A 21,903-nucleotide genomic window follows, 5' to 3' on the forward strand; every position below is an offset into this window, starting at 1 on the left:
GCCACAAAAAGAAATGTATTCCTTACTCTGAGATCGCTAGTCACAGGGTAGGATGCATTTCACAGTAGGCTGTATTTAAACCTTACTCTGTATGTAAAATTAAAGTGCAGCAGGAACATGCCCTATCGTGTCTGTATTGTATGTATGTTGTGAGGTTGCTGGCACATTGAAAATTAAGACACATGAACCTTATAACCATCAAACTGGTGTTCAGTTGAACCGTGGGGTCATTTCATAAGTATGCGATCAAAAGTAAATCCCCATTTGCATATTTATATTGTGGAATCGCGAGTGGCTTCTCAAGGTTTACTGGGTACAGCGCTGCTAAACTAGGGCATTAGATCTCTTTGGGTTAGCGCACCTGTCACTGGCATATACCTATGTATAGCACCAGCTCCACAAATTAAATGCTATCAGGCAGAAATTGTTTTTATAGTGAAATCTTGATATGATCATTTATTTTTGCCATTATTTTATATAGCCACCATGCATCTAAATGTCACTCCTGGTTACTTTGGTGAAATAAGTTTCAAAACAATCCATCATGTTTTGCTGTTGTGTTAATAGCGAGCAAGTCCCTATTAGTTTTAGAATCCTGTGCAATCATTGACACCCGATGCCCAGAGTTTGACATGAAACACAAACATATGTAAACATCAGAAACATGTCTTCCCACAGCTTAGTAGTAGCTAGATGTGGTTAACCCACCCCATGAACCTGCAAAATGCTTCACACTTAAATTGGGGACTAATAGCACTATCTATAGCATTCCATGATTGAGCCTTGACAGCGGTGCTGTGCCAAATGTATACCCCCTTGTGACAACAAAGCAGCAAAATCTGTGGTAGTTCTTTGGGCCTGCATCCATAAATCAAGACATTCTCAAGACAGTGATTACCAAGGCGCATTGTGGAATCAGAAAAGCCACATATGCCTATTGCAAAATCTAAAGAACAACTCCAATGTGTTAGGACACCCAATCCATCAGTCCTTGCTGATCCGACAAAATATGCAAGCCCATCCTCTGGCCCTCAAAACATCTGGGATTTGTTGAACCAGATGCCCTAATCTCCAGACGGGGTGTATTACGTTAAATGCATCAATCACCATAAATCCAATGGCTGTCGGTTGTCGGTTGCCACAATCCACATCCAGAGACTCTGCTGGCTGTGCCATCCATCTGTTGCAGTACATGCTATAATTAAAAATACAAGAATAAATATCGATTCAGAATAGAACATCTTTTACACAAGCATCAGCGCTTACAATATTCACCAACAATATTACAACTGTAGCAGTCCACCACATGTTGCAATGTCAGTGTAAACATATTAAATCCAAAGTAAAAACCAAGCACAGAACATGAAAGAAATTGAAATTTCAATCCATTTAAATTCAAGAATCATGGCTATCGCACTTCGCCACATACATAAACCGTGACGGGCCCAGCCAGCCCAAATATAAATTCATATTGTCAGCATTGTCAATATTCTATAAAACACAGCGAAAGATACAAACTGTAATTTCAATGATTAGCACCCAATATTTTTAATACAGTTACCTTTAAAAATTCTGCAATGCCTGCAGTTCGTACAAAATAGATTGTAGCGCTAGTGTTTCTACTTCTTCTGTGATCTTTAACAAGGTTAGCTCAAACCTTGCATTGTCAGCATTGTCAATATTGTGGAAAGGAAAATGATAAAGTTAAAAACTATAATTTAAAATGCTACCACCCAATATCACACATTTAACTCAGAATTAAAGCACACATTGCAGCTTGCACATATAAATACCGAGTCCTAGCACTCTGTGCTTTTCTATAAAGATTGCCACTGGATGGAATGTCTGCCGGTGCTAAACTCCAAAATATGGCACTCTCTTGCGTGGTGTTTGACGGGAGGAAACTGACTCCTCATGAATTGGTGTCCACGGGGTCCAACAGACCTCTGCGCACTGTGCGCTCGCTGCGAGAGGAAAACACCTTCCCGCGCCAGCGCCCGCGAGGTCCTAGAGGTCTGCACGGGCCGTGCGCTGACGAGAGGATAAGGAGGTGGGACGGCTGCCTAACACGGGTGCGTTCACCCACGGCTCCGGCCCCGCCTTCGGTCGGCGAAGGTAAGCGAATACGCGAATGAAATCTCGTTAACTTTACTACTTTTTAATTTTTTTTATTTTTCTTTTTTATGTACTACGCGCGCTAATAAGTATGATAACTGCGCTTCGCTAAAGACATTAAGATAAAGAAATCATGATAATTCTTCACACGCATAGTTATGAAATGGTACTTATCTTACATGGCAGCAACAAAGAAAGAGGAGGATTGTCTCATGGAAGGGGGTCATACAGCAGAGGACAGAGCTTGATTGGACAAGGGGCGGTTTCAGTCTGGACTACAAGAAAGCAGGGAAGCATGGGAGTTAGTAGTCCAAAGACATTTTTTTGTGGGGAAGAGCATATAAACTATCAACCCTTTTGGTTCAAGAAAAGGGACATGAACAAAATGTTGATAAGTTTGTAAAAAAAAATGTGTTTCAATTTGAAAGTGCTGATTGGCAGTAATAAAGGAAGAAAGCATAATGCTCGCCTCCTTGCCTTTAATAGAATCAAGACTGTCCAGCGCTCTCAGCATGGGCAATCTTCACTGTAAGCACTGTCAATATTCTATGAAACACAGAAAAAGTTAAAAACAGTCATTTAAATTGCTAGCACACCCAATCACTCATCTAGCTCTGAATTAACAAAACACATATTTCAGCTTGCACATGTAAAAATTGAGTCCTAACACTCTAACCCTTTCCTAGTAGACAGAGGTATTTGCTTGCACAAAACAAAATAATGTCAACTGTAGCATTTGTCCGCGCCCTAAGTCTAAATTGCAAATATAGCTTTTATATTTTTGTGCTGGTTGATACTTCAAAACAGGCTAAAACTGCTCACATCCTCTAGGGTTTGAAACACCCTCATAAAATTGCTTGAAACATAGTGCCACTCATTTAAACATTAAAAGAGCCTTGTGACTAAATATTACCGAAAACATTCTTAATAATCTGCACAACATTTTAACACTGAAATTTTAAGCCCTGTTAATACAGAGTTCAACCCTAATAACATATTTAGAGGGCTAAATACAGTATCACAGAATTCTACAAATACTTTTTTAAACTGCAAATTTGGCATTAAATGCCTGCAGTTGTTTAATTTAAAAGTAAATACAATGCACCTTTTTTTACTTTCTCCGAATAACCTGCCTAAAAGAGACTAAAAGCCTTCGAGGGAGGGACCACTGGCCCAGGCTCTCAGATAACAGGCTACCATGCTTAGCTGCTGGCAGTTCAAACCAATTATCCACACTGCAGGGGATCTCCCGAAACTCCAAAGCGATATGTCTGCGGGCTGACTTCCAAACTCTGCTTTTTAAACAGAAAAGCCTACAATCACTCGCATGCTGTTTCCTTATCAGAACCTCGCAGTTTGCTGTATTTTTTAAAAAGTGTGGCTCATGCCTATGTACAATCCCTTATCCACAAACATAAATATATTTGTGCTAACTTTGTAAAAATAGACCTTTATAACAAAACTAAAATTACATAGCCACCATCTTACCAGTCATAGATAACAATATTGTGTATTGCAGGACCCCTCCCCATATGACCCATTCAGCTCATCCAGCTCATCAGGCCTTATTCTGCCTGTCATCTGTCTTTTCTGCTGCACTAGGTGAAAATGTAAAAGTCTTGAGTTTGGCAGATAAAATACCCTCCCCACAGCGGTCCTGTTAAACAACTGAGCAGCATTGTCATTTCTCTGCATGCCCCTGCAGCCCTTTTAAACAGCATTCATTCTAAGAGAACTGGGCTGTGTGCACATACTGTCCAGATCAGCAGACTTTTATGTAATGCTAGTGGAGACAGTTTGTGCCTCCGCACAAGTAAATGTGGCAGTATCGGTGTTACCACCACATTTAAGGGTTTGCCCAATCCCAACTCTGACGTGTTTACCTCCAGCGCAGAGCTGGTGGTAAACATGCTGTAAAAATGCCCATTTTTGGTGCAATTATCGGCGGCGGTATTACCACATGGTAATTGCACCGAAAATTCCTCATGGACCTAATGGGGAATGAGGACTAATGGTTAGCGCCCAACCCGTGATCTGGCGGTAATACCGCTGGACAGGTGGGCGCTAACACAAATAAAGTCTGCCAGTATTCCAGCCGCGATACCGCCCAACTCGTGATCAATCCCTTTGTGCTCTGTCACTTATATTTTGCCATAGCAATACTTGAGGAAACTTTAGTTATAAACAAACCGCCTTCATTATTTAAAAGAAACATGCATTGTCAAACAAAATAGTTTGACTTTTGTACAGACTCTGTTCCACATCAATTGCATTCTGTCATTTGTATTTCGGGCTGACAGCCTCTATTTAGAGTCTATATAAAATCTACACCTGTGTTACTAGGTGATTAAACCTAATTCAACTCTAGAGGGTTATTTTTAGAACCCATTAATCGTCTGGAATGCTACGACCTCATCCATACTATATATAGACTTTATGTCTAGTTCATATAATACTGATATACATTTTATATCAAAATTGATATTAAAAAATGATGATATCCCAAAAATGTTTGGGCCAACTTTATATAAAAACTGTTGTATTCATTTTATATAAAAAATAGAAATGTGTATATCGAAAATTAGTTTGCACTTTAATTTGTATATACATTTTATATTAAAAATATTAAATTTTAACATACCGTTTTATATAAGAAATATTATTTTTATATACGTTTACATAAAAAAGTATCAAAAAATGTTTATATAATGTTCTGCCTCCTATCATATTAAAGGCCAAACCCCTCTTCGACGTCATCGCTGCATCACGACAAAAAACCCTAGTTCGCAGTCCCTGCCTTCAGAGCTCACTAAGCCCTCCATAGTTGACCAAGCAACACCACAACACACTGCTGCCGTGTTTACATCATTTTTATATATAATTTATATTCACTTTATATCAAAACTGATATAAATTACACACTTGATATCAAATATGCATTGTATAGCAAATCAATATCAAAACATTTTGATATCTTTTTTATATACAATTTATATTAAATTGATATCAAAACTGTATCAAAAGGTGGCAGGACTGAAGACACAAAGGGGGCATGCCCATCTTCCAAAATGTTACATCACGAAAAAAGGGGCCCAATTAACTACTCACATCCTATATAAAAATTAAACAAAAATGCAAGGGCATTCCCTTGTATTCACCTTCATCTGTTCAGAGTACGCGCGGGAGAAAGTGTAATGCATAGAAGGGTCATTTCTGAACCTTTTTTGTACTGTGTGCAGCTGAGCCACTGCTGCCTCATACATTTCTAGTCCTTTGTAAGGGAAACAAATGTATGTTCCTGTAGTTTAACACAACAAGCCCATTAATGCACATCATGCTGAATTGTGCTCCCAGCCCCCAAGTGGATGTTGGGAGACAATGAGTGCATTTGTGTTGGGACAGCGACCCCAAAACTTCTTCCTGGTCCTTCCGGAAATGTGCAGTTTAACTTAGTAAAATAGGAGGCCTTTAGGGGTCGCAAAATTCAGCACATCACAAAAGCGCTTACGATACACGTTTCAGATTATTTGTGAAACAATCCCTTTCTCTCCCAGACTTGACATGAAAATCAGAATCTGAAAGGTAATTTCACATTAAATGTGATTGTCGTGCAAATAAAGATGTCAAAGTTGTTTGACATCCAAATCTTGCCTTTGCAGCTGCCACTGTTACCACCAACACCCTCCTATAACCCCTTGGGTTAGTCCATATAATGAAAGGCAAAGACAAGGGATTCCAAGTGCACAAAGTTCTATATCTACCAGTAAAAAAATTGAAAACAGACAGATGTACTATTTTGTAGAAAAAAAATCTCTCCGTAAGTTAAAGGATAGTTCCGGGACTTTTTTTATTGTCCCTACGGTTCGGCCATGTGTTTTTAAGCATAACTCGGTAGATCGTAGAAAACTTTCCTATGGACCTTACCCGACTTTTCGTCCATTAACGCGCTCGAAATCAGCCGCCATTTTCTGATAATCCTATCATTTCCCCCCATCGCCCTGGCTCACCTGCTTTTGCGGCACTAAATCAAATCCCCCGCCCCTGAGCCTGACATCAGCAGACGCGTACCGCCCATTTCCCAAAGCCAAAGCACGTTTCGTGTCAACAATCGCTGCACCTCAGCTAATGAAGTGTCGCCATGGAAATGGCAGGATGCCTCTTTCCTCAATAAGTATAAACACACCGTTTCACAACACACAGCAGCAGATTTTCGATTCCATTACTCTCTCTGTGTTACTTTGAGTATTCTGTGACTCGTTTCTGTGCTCTGGTCAGCTACCTTCGCCGCTTCTAGGCCTTGTGAACACCTGTACCATCTCTGTAAATTATTTTACTTTCTTTACCACACAATGGCTACAATAATGCCGTATATGTACGAGCCCGAGTACACCGAGCAAGAACTACTGGAAAGGCAAGCACGCGAAAACGATGGGGATTCGGACGGCAGTTGGGAGGACCAGTCAACGGACGCCGTCCATGCGACATGAAGAGCCTGGACCATGTCGCATGGACGGCGTCTCCACCTGGTGCACGTGCCATCGGTGTGAGCTAATGCCAACTGAGGAGGAGAACTGCTGCTGCCGTGAAAATTCCGGGTGCTTGGCCTACATTTCGGAAGGCGAGCCAAGTCCGCAATGCATCACCGAGCTGCCAGAGTTCAGGGAAGCCTGCCTCTCACGGACCGTGTTGAGGATGATGATGGTGCTTATGCACGAACTTCGCGGCACTGTTCGTCTGCGTAATCCGAGTAACGAGTAAGTATACTCTGGTTTTGATGTCAGTGATGCCACTACTATGTCATGGTCGTCTCCCACATATAAAATGACATCTACATATCATTCGAATGCATGTAAATTGGTTCCATATTGTGCATTTTCTAGATAGAATTTTTTTCAAAGCAGAATGACATTTTTTACCTGAATCGACAGTGATAAGAAAGTTTTGTCATTTTAATACAGTTTGCATCTTTTGTTTTCACAGGTGGTACAGGCTGGTGGCCTATCGTTGCTTCACTTGGTGGCTTCACGGGAGGCTCAGACACCGCGTTCGGAGAGTAATACCTGCCTGTGCGGTACTTGCCATTAGACAACATTTCCCCAGCGACAGTGGACAATACCGCGGATTTTCCCTGGATGTGCTGCAACCGGAACTTTACAATGTGTAATGTTTATTATTTATGTTCAATTGAAATTAAGATCTAAAATAAAACCCAACATATATTTTAACAATGGTTGCTTTGATTTTTTAAATGAATCTAGTGTGTCTCCATTGAATAGTCTTCCTGTGCCTTGTCTTGTCACACCACATGTCTCCGGCCAGCATCCTCCCTCACGCTGGCCGCCCACCTTCAATCCACATAACCGTTGAACCCATATGCAGCAGACATACATATGTTATTTTGCGGGTTGGCATCAAGCCTCCCGGCCTTGCCTCCTCCCCCAAAAATACTTACCACACCACTTTGTTCAAGCGTTGGCAATAAAAGGAAGGCCGTTGGATTTTATTGATACAAAACATGGTTATAGGTAAATAATCAATATGGTTGATCATAATAAATCATCATTTTGGGCACCGGGTACAGAGATGACCCCCTCTGGCCCGTGCCGCCTTGCCACCACAGGACAACCTGCTGCTGACTACCTGCCTAGGCATCCAGGGTCTCCAGGGTGAACTGCACCCATATATTCTCCTGGGAGGGTGAGGTATTTATAAACTCACCCCCCTGCCTTCCATGTACTAGATCCTGCAGCCTTCCTCTTACTTGGTGAGGCCCTGCGGCAAACGAGTCTTGTCTGCACGACCACCGCCCTAATCCACCCCCCCCGCCCTATCAAAGGCAGTTCGCACCGGGGTACTTGTGCTGCCAAGTGGAGCTGTCAGGGAGCGATAAAGGCCAAGAGGTGCCAAAGACCATGTACACTTCAAAGTGGTCTATAGAGCATGGGTTTTTGTTCCCATGTCTACCTCCAGACCCCGTGTCTCCTGCCAAGCATTCCCCCTCACGCTGGACAGCCCCCTGCAATCCACATAAGTGTGTCTCCATTCACGAGTCTTCCTGTGTCTTGTCTGCACGACCACCGCCCCAATCCACCCCCCCCCGCCCTATCAAAGGCAGTTTGCACCGGGGTACTTGTGCTTTCAAGTGGAGCTGTCAGGGAGCGATAAAGGCCAAGAGGTGCCAAAGACCATGTACACTTCAAAGTGGTCTATAGAGCATGGGTTGTTGTTCCCATGTCTACCTCCAGACCCCGTGTCTCCTGCCAAGCATCCCCCTTCACGCTGGACGGCCCCCTGCAAACCGCATAATGCCACGACATATACACGTCATTCATTCACAAACACACCCCTGTTTTGAATTCTTTATAACCCACTTCATATTTCTAATGAGAACTTCTTTGCGCTTTGCTAGTCAACCCGTGAAGGTGCTGGTTATCTGCTCTTCGTCTCTGTGAACTTCCGTGACCACTTCGAGGAAACTCGTCAGTTTGCAACCTGTGAACTGCTCCCTGTTCTACGACAAGAAACTACTCTGATCCCTGCATCTACCTGTTTGTTCGTCAAGGTAAGGCCATGTACCATAATCATTTTGCGTCCAATTTCTTTTCGTTCAAGACAGTACATGCAAGGAACTAGTCACATGTTCTGAGTTTAGTCAAATTATCTTTCTATTTTTTTAAAGTTATTCAAATAATTATCGACATGTGACTAACGTGTATAGTTCCAAGAACCAAAACGAACCTTGCATTGAACCTTTTATGTGTCATTTAATTTTTTAACACATTGGTATTCATAGAGAATTGTTGATCTTTACTTTTCAGAACTTTCCACAATGCCTGCCTGTTCCATTGGTGGTTGCCCTTCGAAGACCCATAATAAATCTGAAGGTACTATAATGCATGTTTTCCCTAAGACAATAGATCAGATAAGAGAATGGGTCCGATTTTGCGGATATCCACCGTCTGAGCTTGAAAGTAGAGTCCTAGAAGTCTTTGCGGACAAGAGGGGTGATCGATACCGCATCTGCAGCAGGCACTTTAGCTCAGACATGTAGTCCACATCATTGCTAATAAAGAAGAACACACCGCGAGCGAGGCGAAAATTGCTCTCAACCGCTATTCCCACTCTATTCGTCCACATCCCTCCACTGGTGAGTCAAGTTTACGTATTTATCTCTCGGCCTTGCGGTAGTGTGTAGCATTAGCTAACAATAATTTCCCCATTTATGTATCCACTCAATATGAAGGCGGAAGATTCTCCATCCGTGTCGTTATTGCAGTCATCAGCCACTTCAAGCGCCTATCGGGTAATCTTACTTAGCTATTCTGCCACTGACTTGTTTTAGGCATGTAAATCAATAGTTTTAATTTATTGTGTAATTATTTTACCTAATGGTACACCCTTGTACTCGTCCTCTAGTCTTTGTTTTCAGTTATAATTATTGTTATCCAAAATAATGCAAGTACTGTCTTTCAGGGAGATGCTGAGGAGTCCAACGCATTGACGACAACCGTTGATGTCACTCAGATGCTCGAGGTACGTTTCCAGACAGTTCCATCGATGGAGATCATCAGATCTTGCATTCTTGTAGCGTGATTGTTACACACAATGTTTCTTTCGTTTTTAGCCATTGATATGTCCTTCTGTCGTCGCCCTCCTATGTGTCTTCTTTTTTCAATATTGTGTTCATTACTAATGAAAGTCCTATGTTTCAGGGAGTCGATGGAGCACTAGTCCAAGAAGAAGGGGGAGCATGCAGTTACGGGTCGGCGCAACAGCTTGCAGAAGTGTGCACCGCAGTTACATCGTCCCTTGATGTTCTTATGCATTTCGAGGTATGGATACTGACAGTTCGATCAAGCGAAATCATATGACGTGATTACATCCGCTATACTTCCTTCTTTATTAACGCAAGTACTATGTTTCAGGGAGATGACGGAGCTTCTTCTACAAGAACATCACCCCTAGTAGTTGATGCAGATCTCTGGGTGGTGACACTTCCAACGATCGAGCAAATCGAATCATATTTACATATCCATTATTTATTTTAGACAACTGATCATTTGTGCAGGTCTATTTAGATGAGCCGTTGACGCCTGCACAAAGTTTATGTTCTTTTTAACAAAATAGAAAACCATACTAATGCAATTACTGTGTTTCAGGGAGTTACTGAAGCATCATCTTCAATAATATCATCAATGGAAGTCTATGAGGAGCCCGAGGTATGGATCTTGACAGTTCCATCTAACTAGATCAACAATGCGTGAATAATTGTCGTTTGAATGTTCTACACAAAGCGTTCATTCGTGTTTGCTATTGAGATGTACGTGGGTATTGGTCCCCAAGTACATTTTGTGTTTTCGATATTATTATACATACTAATGAAAGTTCTATGTTTCAGGGAGTCGATGGAGCGTCAGTGCGTGATGGATGTGCTTATCATGAAAATATAGTCGTTGCAGCGCAAGAGGAAGTGGAGACATGCACACACGAGTCGGAGCAACAGCGTCCTGATGTTGAAGTTCGAGGCAAGAAAGTTTCAAAGAAAAGAAAGCAAAAGAAGGTTAGTGTCCTGGTCACTATATTATGTTGTTTTTCACTGTTAATAGTTCAATACTGTAAGTTGTGTTTAAACTGAACATCCCTTTTCCAATCTGTCCTCTAGTTGAGAGTGGGTGTACGAACTAGATCTACACAGTGAAGCGAACGAGAGATGTTGCTTGTCAAACCTTTTGGCAGGGACTTGAGACTGGAGATGCATCGTGCCAATGGGAAGAATATGAAGTGATTGACAACGGAGCTATACCACATCCAGCCATTGATAGTGAATGTCCTCCTGGTAGTTCGGATGCAGTCGGAGATCAATTCACAGAATCCACACCCGCAAAAACTAAGACCGCGAGAAAGTTGAAGAAATTGTTTTATTCACCCATCGCCGGAGAAGGAACAGATGTTGCAATGAAGAGAATGAAGTGGACGACAATGAAACACCATCAATATCACTGAACATAGCGGAAGACGATATCAGAGATTCTACCTTTCAAGTGAGTGACATGTCCTCAACGTTACAGGCCGAACCAGCTGGGATGCAGAGTGACAGTATAAGGAAAGGGGCCAAATTCATTGTATTCGATAGTTGTTTGATTGATATTATTATTCGGATGAAATGTGGGCACTCGGTTGGTGGGGAAGTATGTGGGGAGCCATTGATTAATGTGACTCGTGCAATTCGAGGCACTAACCTTAAAATACATGCCACCTGTACAAAATATCATCCTTTCTCATGGTCTGCACAACCCATGCTGGGGCAACTGCCAGCAGGCAATCTACTTTGTGCAGCGGCTGCACTTTTTAGTGGTTCAAGTTTTAAAAAGTTAGAGTCTTTCTTTCAGTTTGTGGGAATCCATTTCATTGCGAAAACTCAGTTCTACAAATACCAAACCGATTATCTATTTCCAGCCATTAGCGAAGCTTGGAGAATGGAAAAAATTTCTATTGATAGTACATTCGCGGGCAAACGGTTCAGGCTAGCCGGTGATGGACAGTGCGACAGCCCAGGATTTTCAGCCAAGTACTGCACCTACCACTTTCAGGACATGGAAAGTAAGAAAATTGTGAGTTCGGTGGTCGTGCAGGTGTCACAAAGTACATCCTCAGTGGCCATGGAGAAAGTTGGCTTTGTAGCATCATTGCAAGAACTACAATCGCGGGGAATGGTGATCGACCTGATAGCCACGGACAGACACGTTTCAATTGCCAAGACAATGAGAGAAGAGTACAAAAATATAAATCACCAATTTGACGTTTGGCATCTTGCAAAAACAATCAATAAAAAAATGTCGGCTGCAGGTAAAAAAAAGATATGCAAGGTATTTCACAGTGGTCCAAGTCAATCAGCAACCATCTTTGGTGGAGCTCAAAAACATGTGGAGGGTCGTTGGAAATTCTACTGGAAAAATGGCGGTCAGTAATGCTACACTGTAGCAACGTTCACCGCTGGACCACAAACCAACATTTCCACAATTGTGAACATGGCCATTTGTCCACAGAGGAGGCACGGAAGAAGAAGTGGTTGATTCCTTCATCACCCACTCCACTCACAAAGCCATTGAAAAGATTGTATTTGATAAAACTATAACAAGAGATTTGAGGGGACTCACGGAATTCTGCCACACAGGAGATTTGGAGGTGTTCCACAATATGTGCCTAAAGTACAGGCCAAAACGATTACATTTTGGCATGGAGGGCATGATAAATCGGACTCTTCTAGCGGTCTTGGTACATAACCATAATGTTGGCCGTCAACAAAGTAGGACGACCGGAACTTTAGGGACGCTTCGCTACAATAAGGCCTTCACTAAAAGAAGTAAACAATGGGTGATCAAACCAGTGTTTCAGGATATGCAATATGAGTTTATTGAGAGACTTATTGTTGATGTCCTAGATAGGCACATACATGGAGTTGTGAACGAACCTGTGCAGGGGACAACTGCATTGCCACCCAACATTGCCTCTGTTCCATGTCCACCTAAAGAAGAGCTCATTGAGAAATACACATCACGGTTTAAATGATTGTAATTTGATTGTCTGTTCTCTCGAGTCTCCTCATGTCGCAGGCCCATTGAATATGTGTATCTATGTAATGTGTAAATAAAAGTGATTGCTCAGTGTACATGCAATGTGTCTCTCCACCGTTGCCCCTCCCTTCACCGTGCAGTTGTGCGAACCACCCGGGTGTCACCTGTGACTTTGCTCTGGAGTCTCCTCATGTTGCAGGCCCATTGAATATGTGTAACTATGTATTGTGTAAATAAAAGTGATTGCTCAATGTACATGCAATGTGTCTATCCAACCTTGTTCATTTGCGCATTAAATTAAACCAAACAGTAATATAGATCATTTTTCAAAAAATATAGAATGTCTCCGTATTTATGGTTCTCTGGGGCTGCAAATGCACGCAGACAAAATGCAAAGATGGAGTGTAAATTTCAAGTCCTGTGAGATGGCCTTACACTGAATGTAGCTAACTAGGAATGTGTGCTCGTTCAAAGTGAAGGTCAGCTGCTTTGATTTTTTGCTCGGGTGCCGGAATGGCCCACGACTCAGTATAAGGTTCTATTGTTATTTGACCTTGACAGGCCGGGACCATCCCGAAAGACTTCTTTTTGGGGATGTGGGGCAATAACGTAAGAAACGATAATTAATATAATTTCAGAAACGAAAGCCATTTAATGTTCGTTCATTAGAAGAAATAACGTCGGCATAGAAGGAGTGGTATTTCGGGGCTGCCCTATGCACAGACACAATGGAAAATGCAAATATAATGTAAGTAACTCTTTAGATGCGTTTATACCACAATTTAATTACTATACAGTAGCTTTAAAGACGGGTTAAGTTGTACTTGTTCGTTCTATGTGGCATATTGTTTTGTACCGCGCACTATCTTGAGGAGAACCATCTCCTTTTATGGAAGCACCTCAAAACCTTCCTCTTTGCTTCTGCTTTCTCTCTCCCTCTCCCCTGCCACAACTGGTCCACTGTCTGCGGCCTCGGTCCTGGGCCCTTCCACTCTCCACCTGCACTGCCTCCCTGTCAACCGCTGCACTGGGCGACTGTCTCAGTATACTACAGCCCCCCCTTGACGTACAATACCCAGTTGCACTGTCCTAGCTATGAAATAATTTCCCGACCTAATATATAAAATGAATAATTTTAATAAAGATCTGATGGTGAGACTAATTTCATTTTTTATGTTTTTAAAACAGGTACATCCTTCATTATTGTATGTGTCACGAGTACCAGACACCGGCGGATGGCTTTTTCAACCGCCAGCTGCTTCTCTGCGTGAACAACGTTACCACCCTGACCATTTTATGGGACGATCGCCAAGTACAAGTATGCCCTTACGCGGTACTAATGGCTAGATGCAACATACAGACCGTTGTGGTGGCCTCGTGCCTCGTTGTTGGAACAGCCATGCGATTATCAGTGCGACCGAAGAGCTTATTTTATCGTAAACCAACACCCTGTGTACTGCACACGAACATCGCTTGCCTCAAGACGAACTATTTTGGATTGAGAGCAAAGAAAAATGCAAATCGCTGAATATTCTCAAAACATTTGATTTCAAATAAATGTACTTTGCCAAATGTACAATCTTGCCGTTTGCTTTTAAACCACAGTTTCATATTCCAAATTGTGGCGCTGTATTGTGAGATGATCTAAGACCCTGTGTACAGCAAAGGAACATCGCATGACTCAAAACAAACTTTTTGGAACGTGAGCAAATAAAAATGAAAATCGCTGAATATTCTCAAAACATTTGATGTCAAATAAATGTACTTTACCAAATTTACAATCTTGCGGCTTAATTTAAAAGTACAGTTTCATATTCCCAATTGTGGCGCGCTGTGTTGTGTGAGCTCATCTGTGTTGATTTCCGGGTTCTGTGTGGAGTCGCGTAGAAGACGCCTCGGCGCGTTTGCCTACGCAGCTCAGTCACGTCACGGATAGAGGCGGGGAATATGAATGTTTTGATAAAGTCTGTTTCAGGGGCGGGGGATTTGATTTAGTGCCGCAAAAGCAGGTGAGCCAGGGCGATGGGGGGAAATGATAGGATTATCAGAAAATGGCGGCTGATTTCGAGTGCGTTAATGGACGAAAAGTCGGGTAAGGTCCATAGGAAAGTTTTCTACGATCTACCGAGTTATGCTTAAAAACACATGGCCGAACCGTAGGGACAATAAAAAAAAGTCCCGGAACTATCCTTTAACAGTATGTCTTGTTTACTTTCAAGGGATACTCTGTATCTTTTATTAACATCTCTAAGGGTATCTAAGATTCAAAAATTAAATTCTTGCATATAGCATACTTTTTGAAAACTTAAAGCATTGTCCTGCTACATAATAAAGTGTATGTTCTGCAACATAATGTTGGCTTAATGTTGCACCATGAGCTGTCTGCCAAAAGCACGCGGGAATCCGTATTGTTTTTGAAATATTTCAGGTTCACAAGCATGCAATAAGAATTCATAAAAGACTTCTAAAATATAAAGTTAAACACAGATAATTTCCAGCAGGTGGGGACTTACCGTTATAGTGGACTAAAAAGAAGCACAAGAAATGTGCTGCGAAAAATAATAAACAACTACTGCAATAAACCTAAAATGTGATGTTGCAGTAACCACTTTGGACAATTGAATAAGAGGCCCCGAAGAAGCGTGTGCCTTCTGTGATTATTGACGCACAAGTAGTGAAAAACAGGTGAAGGGACAAATCCAACATTATGTTGCAGGACCTACATTGTCATGTGACAATGCTTTTTTATTATGTTATTTTGAAAAAATGGTATATGTAATAACTAATTTCATGTTTTAATCTGAAAGATATCCATTGAGTTGGGAATAGGGATACAGACTATCTCTTATAAGGAGATCTACTCTTGCTTTCGATTTACTTTAAACATGTTTATTCTTCAATAGAATACATTTGTATACAATGATTTGACTTGTACTTATGGAATCCCTTGAATTTGTGATTTTGACTTTGCTGTATGCAACCAAACACAGCTGGTTGTTTTGAGGTAGATCCCAGTGTGCACCTAATGTGTTCTGAAATGTCTCTTTACCTATCTAATAATTAAAGATATGGCGCAGTGTTCCCATTTAATACCTATGAGATTTTTTGAATTTACAAGCAAGGGCCCCATTCAAAATATTCATTTCAAATTACTAAACAAACGCTTGACTCATGAAGTCAGAAATAAGGGGGGCGGGTCTATATCTGGGATCCCAACAAGTTACTAAATTAACATTCCTTACACTGCAACAGGGTATATATAAAAAAAACAATGGCGTTCAGTTCCGGTGGAGACAACTCAAGCCTTCATCCTTTGCCGTTGATAAACATCTTCTACTTAAAACAAGCTCATCATATCACTCAACACGATCCACTAACAGGAATTCCGACTCCCTGTTGCGCACGTAATGTCCCCGGGTATCGTACCAGTATTGGCGCCGTCGAATTTTCTGCGTGCACCTCTATTACCCTACTTACAGTAATCACCTGAATGACGTATCTGCCTCTTCAGCATCCAGAGAGCAGGAGCCAAACAAACCGGTGAAGACCGGGAAAGGGTGAGCGAGAGCCCGGAGCAGCCCCGAGACGCGCAGAGCCAGCAAGGGTCCCCCCTCGACCAACGCCGCGATTGCGACTGCAGCTTGACCCTGCCGGGCTTCCGTAGGGAGCGAGAGGCAGAAGAAAAGAGCCGGGAACACAAAGGAGCAGAGTTTGGCAGAAGCTTATGCTGGGCTGGGCGGAGGGGGATTAAAAAGGGATCAACATGGAGGAGCCCGCAACACCGTGGAGCTGAAAAAGGGCGATGAAAAACAGGAGGAAACTCAAGGAGAAAAAGCGGAAGAAAGTAGTACTTTGAGTTTGCATCGGCGAGGGGTGGACCTGTTCAGCCTGGAAGCAGTCCCAGCGCTCCCCGGACTCGCTGGGGAACACTCCTCCTCCTCCTCCTTTCCGGGCTTGCCCGTGGCAGCAGGCTGCAGGCAGCGCGTACCTGTGGCCAGGAGCTACCCAGGCAGGTGGCTCGCGATGCTGCGCCAAAGAGGCGCTATGGCACCTGGAAACTTTCACACCCCTTGGGTTTCGGCGCCGCCTGCCAAGTGACAACTCCCGGATCGGTCCCTTTGGGAGACGCCAACAGCAAGAACGGTTGTCGCCTGTGTCTCGGCAAGTTCATTGCGCAGGAACGGTACTTGGAGGCGCATGTTGGCGCTATATCAAGAAGAAATCTACATTCATATTTACTTATTTATATACGTATGCCCTTCAGGTCTCGATGGGGGCTTTTATGCAAAGGCGGATCCGATCGCCCTTTCTTTGAAGTGGTCTGGAAGGGGACCAGGCAGCCCCTCTTCCCCGGCGCTACTTCCACAGATCTCATTTTCTGACCCTGAGGAATATTTTGGGAGCTTTATGGGGAACATCGCACTGTGGTGGAGATGCCGAGGAAGGAGCTACCTCTGCCAGAGGGCTGGGAAGAAGCTGTGGATTTTGACGGGAAGGTGTACTACATCGACCATAAAAACAAAACCACCAGCTGGATTGATCCGAGAGACAGGTATGCAGAGAGACCGGTTTCCCTCCATTACCCGGCCGTGGGAGGCGGGGTGTTTTCGCCTGCGCTTTGCTTGGCAACCGCGAAACCACTGAACCGGCCACGGGAACTGTTCTGGGTTGCCTCTGCGGGCAGCAATGTGCAGTATAATGGGTGCTGGTCTTGCGTTATCATTTAAGACTATCTTGTGCATTCTACCTGCTTCCGTTCTGCTTCTCCACGTAGTTGTCCGATGTTAGGGTTGTTCTGTTCACCCTGCAGTTCTCGGGCATCAGCCAATGGGCGTCTGATGGCTCTGTTTAGATGGTGGACGCATAGGCGAGTCCTGCTCTGTGAAGGCCGATAGTTTGGGTTGTTTGCTGAGCTTCCGGTTCGGGGGTGGTGCTCCGTGTTTATTCGCCCCAACTTGTGATGCCGAAGTTTTGTTTGTGGTCGGTTGCTACGCAGGAGGTCCGTGCACCCTGGGGAGGCGTAATGATGTTGGCTATAGGCTTTGACAGCTGATCGGGGTCGTTGCGTGTTTCCCATCTGCACCCGTTCACTGTTCGTGGTCTCCAGCTTTGCCTTTGTGTATCCAATACTATTTCAGAAAACGTCCCAGTGTATACCGAGCTGTTAAGTGGTTTATGGAACATGGGATTTAGGTGTCTCTGACTGCCATCTGTATGTGGTATCTGGGTGCCGCTAGGTTGTCAGTGTGCGCCTGGGACAGGGGAATGGAAGGCCACACTTGAGTTGGTATATTTTCTTTTTTGTGTGTTACTCGAGAACGCATGCTTGCTCTGTGCAATGGACTGACATTTACAGCACTGACACTATCGCAAGTGTTCGCCATTTAGTGAATCCAAAATCAAATGCACGTGGAATTTAGCCCGGCTGTGTTTACTTCTTAGAGTAGATGCTGGTGTAGACACCTAATAATACATGGAACCGAGCGTGTCACGTGCAGCTCCGTGGATTAGTGCATCCGCTGCCACGTGAGTGACCGTGTCAGGGTCGATTTAACCTTTCATCCATGCGAGGTTGCTTAAATGAGCAGCACTGTGTTGTTGTGCTAGCGATTTCTGCTTGCAGCGCTACGAAGCTGCAAGAGGTGGCAATGGTTGCTGTATGCCTTATGGGAGCCAGGGATCTGATATGTTCCCGATCCTGTGTCCCTGGCCGGTACTATCTTTTTATAGCCCTCATTAGCTGATCAATACATAGTTGCTCCTTTTATCGCCACCAAACTGCTGGGATTTTTCCTGTCCTTCGAGCCACTCCCAAATTTTAGAATCCAGTGCAGTAACTCGCTGAGGGAGCCGCTGCGATTTTTTAAAATTTTTTTTTAATGTCATTAATTTACAAAAACTTTAACTTTGCGAAATGTTGTTTGTGCTCTACACCCTAGTGGTGGGATGTCGCCAGCATGTGGTTGTGCCCACTCAACGGGCCGCATTATGAGTTGGGCAGTACTCTGGCAGTAAATCTGGTGGTGGAATACCGCCCAACTGTATTACCCTTTCGGCTACTTTTCCAGTGGAAAAACCACTGGATTACAAGTGGCGGTGGCCGGGTTAATCCTCATTTTTTGAGTCCCTTGGACCCTATGGGGCATTTTTGGCATAATTACTGCTGCGCTAATTCCGCCGAGTCTGCTGATTTTTGGCGGAAAGTGGGAGGATTTACCTTTTTAGCATGATGCCAGAGGTAAATGAATCCCCCCCCCAACCCCCCACTTAAGGGCCATACTCGTAGTATGGTGGTGCGGGAAACGTGGCAGCATTTCCGTTACTGCCAATTTTTTCCCACCGCCATGCTCTTATTGATTCCTAAAGAGTATTCTTTATGGGAAAGCAGTGTTTCTAATGTTGCTGTAGCTGTGGCCTTGTCTTGGCATTTTATCCAATGCCAATCTACCATTTCAAGCAAGAGTGCAAATACGCTTATTATGAAAGGCACCTTGGCAAACTTGATGTCGGCACTCAGCAGAGCAACCCTGGGGTTTAATGAATGCTCGAAACCTGTCGTCGAGTATCGCAGTGCACGTGAAAGACTTCCTAATGACCAGTGCTGAAACCGGTGCACTAATTGTACAAAAAAGGAGTGCAACGGTCGCCCTGGTGTGGAAAGGGTTAGGCACGTCCAACACATGTCAAGGGGTTCACAGTGCACTAATTGTACAAAAAACGAGTGCAACGGTCGGCCTGGTGTGGAAAGACGCTGAGGGCAGGTTGACAGCCAAGTGGGTGGAACGGGCAAAAGAGATTGACCCGCCTGTATTGTTTATCATGTTTTTTTTCCTTGCACTTCTGAACTTTATTTATTTTTAGTTAAAAAAAATGTATATCGCAATTGTGAAATCCCTCAGATTGGTGACCTTAACTCCACAGAACCCCCTACGTAACGCACACCTGAACATCTTTAGGGGTGCCTGAAACTAGAAATGTGTGCACTCCCATGAATTGAGTCTGATCATGTATTGCAACGCCTCTGCCCCAAGACCGAAGGTGTTTTCTCTCCTCTGTTCTTATACGAGTCCTAGGAAAGAATAGTCTGTGATTCTCCATTGACCAATGTTTCATTCTGGGATTTACCAGGGGAGGCCATCATTAAAGTAGGCAGATGCAGCGCATGAATGCATTTGAAGATGATGCCGAGAATTTCAAGCTGCATTCCCTATTCTGCTGCAAGCCACAGTAGGTCCCTGGGAGCAGCATGGATGTGATCACTTTTCCTACACCCAGTAACCAATCAGTTTTGAGTTACCTGGAATCTACCAACAAGTTTCCCTGAAGTGAACCCCCACCAGCCCCCAGCAGTGTGTTATAGTATTCCAAGCAACTAATTAAGGTTCCTGCAGCAACACAGCACCTGTCCATTGGCATGAAATTGACGAACCCCACATAGCCACCTGATAATATGATGGCATATTATCATATTGAAATGGTCTGGACCTTCAACAACTCAAACATGAGCTCTAAGAATTTAACCTGGGATAACAACTTGGCGCATTTTACAAAAGTGAGGGTGGGGTGTGGGGGAGTTTTCTTCTTGGCGTTAGCGGGACTGCCTCCATCTTTCCCAGGCTAAGATCAAGCCAGCTAGAGTTCACTCAGGCTGAGATGTCATCCCGACTTCATGAATGTACCGTCCAATAGATTTCAGTTTAGAATAGTAAAGTTAAAACTACAAGCACCAAAATGCAAAGCAATTCTACTTTAAAATGTGAAAACTAGTACAACATCTCAAAGTGGGAACATGAGATTCTGTACGTTATGGACTTCAAATCTGAACTTTCCAGACTCGTACTGCACCCCTTTTTTGATATGAGCCAACACTTTCTTTTACTTGTGTGTTCTGTTTGCATCGGTGGTCGAAAAGGAATTTCAAAAACTTGACAATGTTCATTGTAGTGTCACAGGGATGTGATGAGGTGCAGACAACACCCTCCACAATTCCCTCCTGCAGGGTTCTGTTACAGGTCTATCTCACTCCCTATGTTTCTCTGACTACCTCAGTAATGCTATGTTGCTGGGATTCTTGTCTGCGCACGGCTGCCATTTGCGTGGTCTGCAAGTGCCCTGGAAGATCTGATAGGCCAGTTATGATAGCGTATTGTGAGGAGTTGATGCATTCACCCCAATAAAACCACCTTCTCTTACTGCCTTTCATATTTATGGTGTACATGTGAAAAGACGGGTTCATTTTTCAATGGCTAATGAGCTAAATAAACGGTATGTTTTTCCTACCACTTTGAGGGGCGATGAAGCCCCTGAATCTGCAGTTGTAGTTTATTATATTTGCAATAGGCCATTCAGCTTCAGGGTTTGACATTCGGATTCGGTGCACAGGAGCTAAAACCAGCTTCTGGGTATTGGGCATCACACAGCCGGAGTTACCACTGGGGAACCAGGAGCGAGTCCCAGAGCAGCACCAATCTCACTTCCACATGAGCGGCACACTTTAACTTTTTGCCCATAATGTATGATCCACTATATTTAAATGTGTCCTAATTCTTCATTTACATTCAAAGTTAATGTCACGTGCATATTTGTAATGCAGCAGTTGGCTTGGGGAGCCAAAAGTAGCTCCTGGTAGCTGTTGGCATTAAGCTAACCAGGCTCTCCTAGGGTAGAAGTAAGTGCGAAATTGCTCCCCTCAATTTTGAACCCTGTGCTGACTCTGGGTACACAACAGAAAATTTGTTATCCGTTGCTCACTTCTGTGCAATATATCTTGCAGCTCAACCCAAGACAAGCAAGAAACATTTTATATTTTCAATACCAGTAACCCTGGAATAAACCTATTTTTCAGTGTTTTGACTTGTTGATGTGGCAGTTTTGAAAACATGGTTATCCCCTACTGATGCTCTTGCGCCTTGAAACACTTTTGTATAGGCGCGTTATAAATGCCATATCATAACAGGTGCAGACCACGGGGAAGTGCTTTTGGCAACAATAGCTAAAATAAACCGTCTTCTTCTGAAAATGTCTCTATGTCGAATGCTTCTACAGTGCATAGAGAACTGTTTTTTAACATTACACCACTTTTATAGTCTGGGCATTGTACAAAATATTGTGTGTGTGTGTGTGTATATATATATATATATATATATATATATATATATATATATATATATATATATATATATATGCTACTTAAATCATTCTCTTCCCACTCCCC

At 43.2% G+C, this 21,903-nt stretch overlaps 1 protein-coding gene and 1 long non-coding RNA gene across 2 annotated transcripts in view; one reads left to right on the plus strand and one right to left on the minus strand.

Moving 5' to 3' along the window:
* Positions 1–424: 424 nt before the first annotated feature.
* LOC138582717 (uncharacterized) lies at positions 425–16,313 on the minus strand. Its single transcript, XR_011305064.1, has 2 exons — positions 16,176–16,313; positions 425–1,195 (listed from the first exon to the last, which is right to left on the minus strand). It is a non-coding gene; the product is annotated as an uncharacterized lncRNA (long non-coding RNA).
* The window catches only part of WWC1 (WW and C2 domain containing 1), a 535,977-nt gene continuing 530,308 nt past the window's right edge, over positions 16,235–21,903 (plus strand). Inside the window, exon 1 of the mRNA XM_069654296.1 lies at positions 16,235–17,241. Coding sequence (XP_069510397.1) covers positions 17,123–17,241 — 119 coding nt within the window. The 5' untranslated portion in view covers positions 16,235–17,122. The remainder of the gene's footprint in view (positions 17,242–21,903) is intronic.

The sequence above is a fragment of the Ambystoma mexicanum genome, chromosome 3q (genome assembly GCF_040938575.1).
Source record: "Ambystoma mexicanum isolate Mex_15411 chromosome 3q, UKY_AmexF1_1, whole genome shotgun sequence".
Classification (NCBI taxonomy): domain Eukaryota; kingdom Metazoa; phylum Chordata; class Amphibia; order Caudata; family Ambystomatidae; genus Ambystoma; species Ambystoma mexicanum.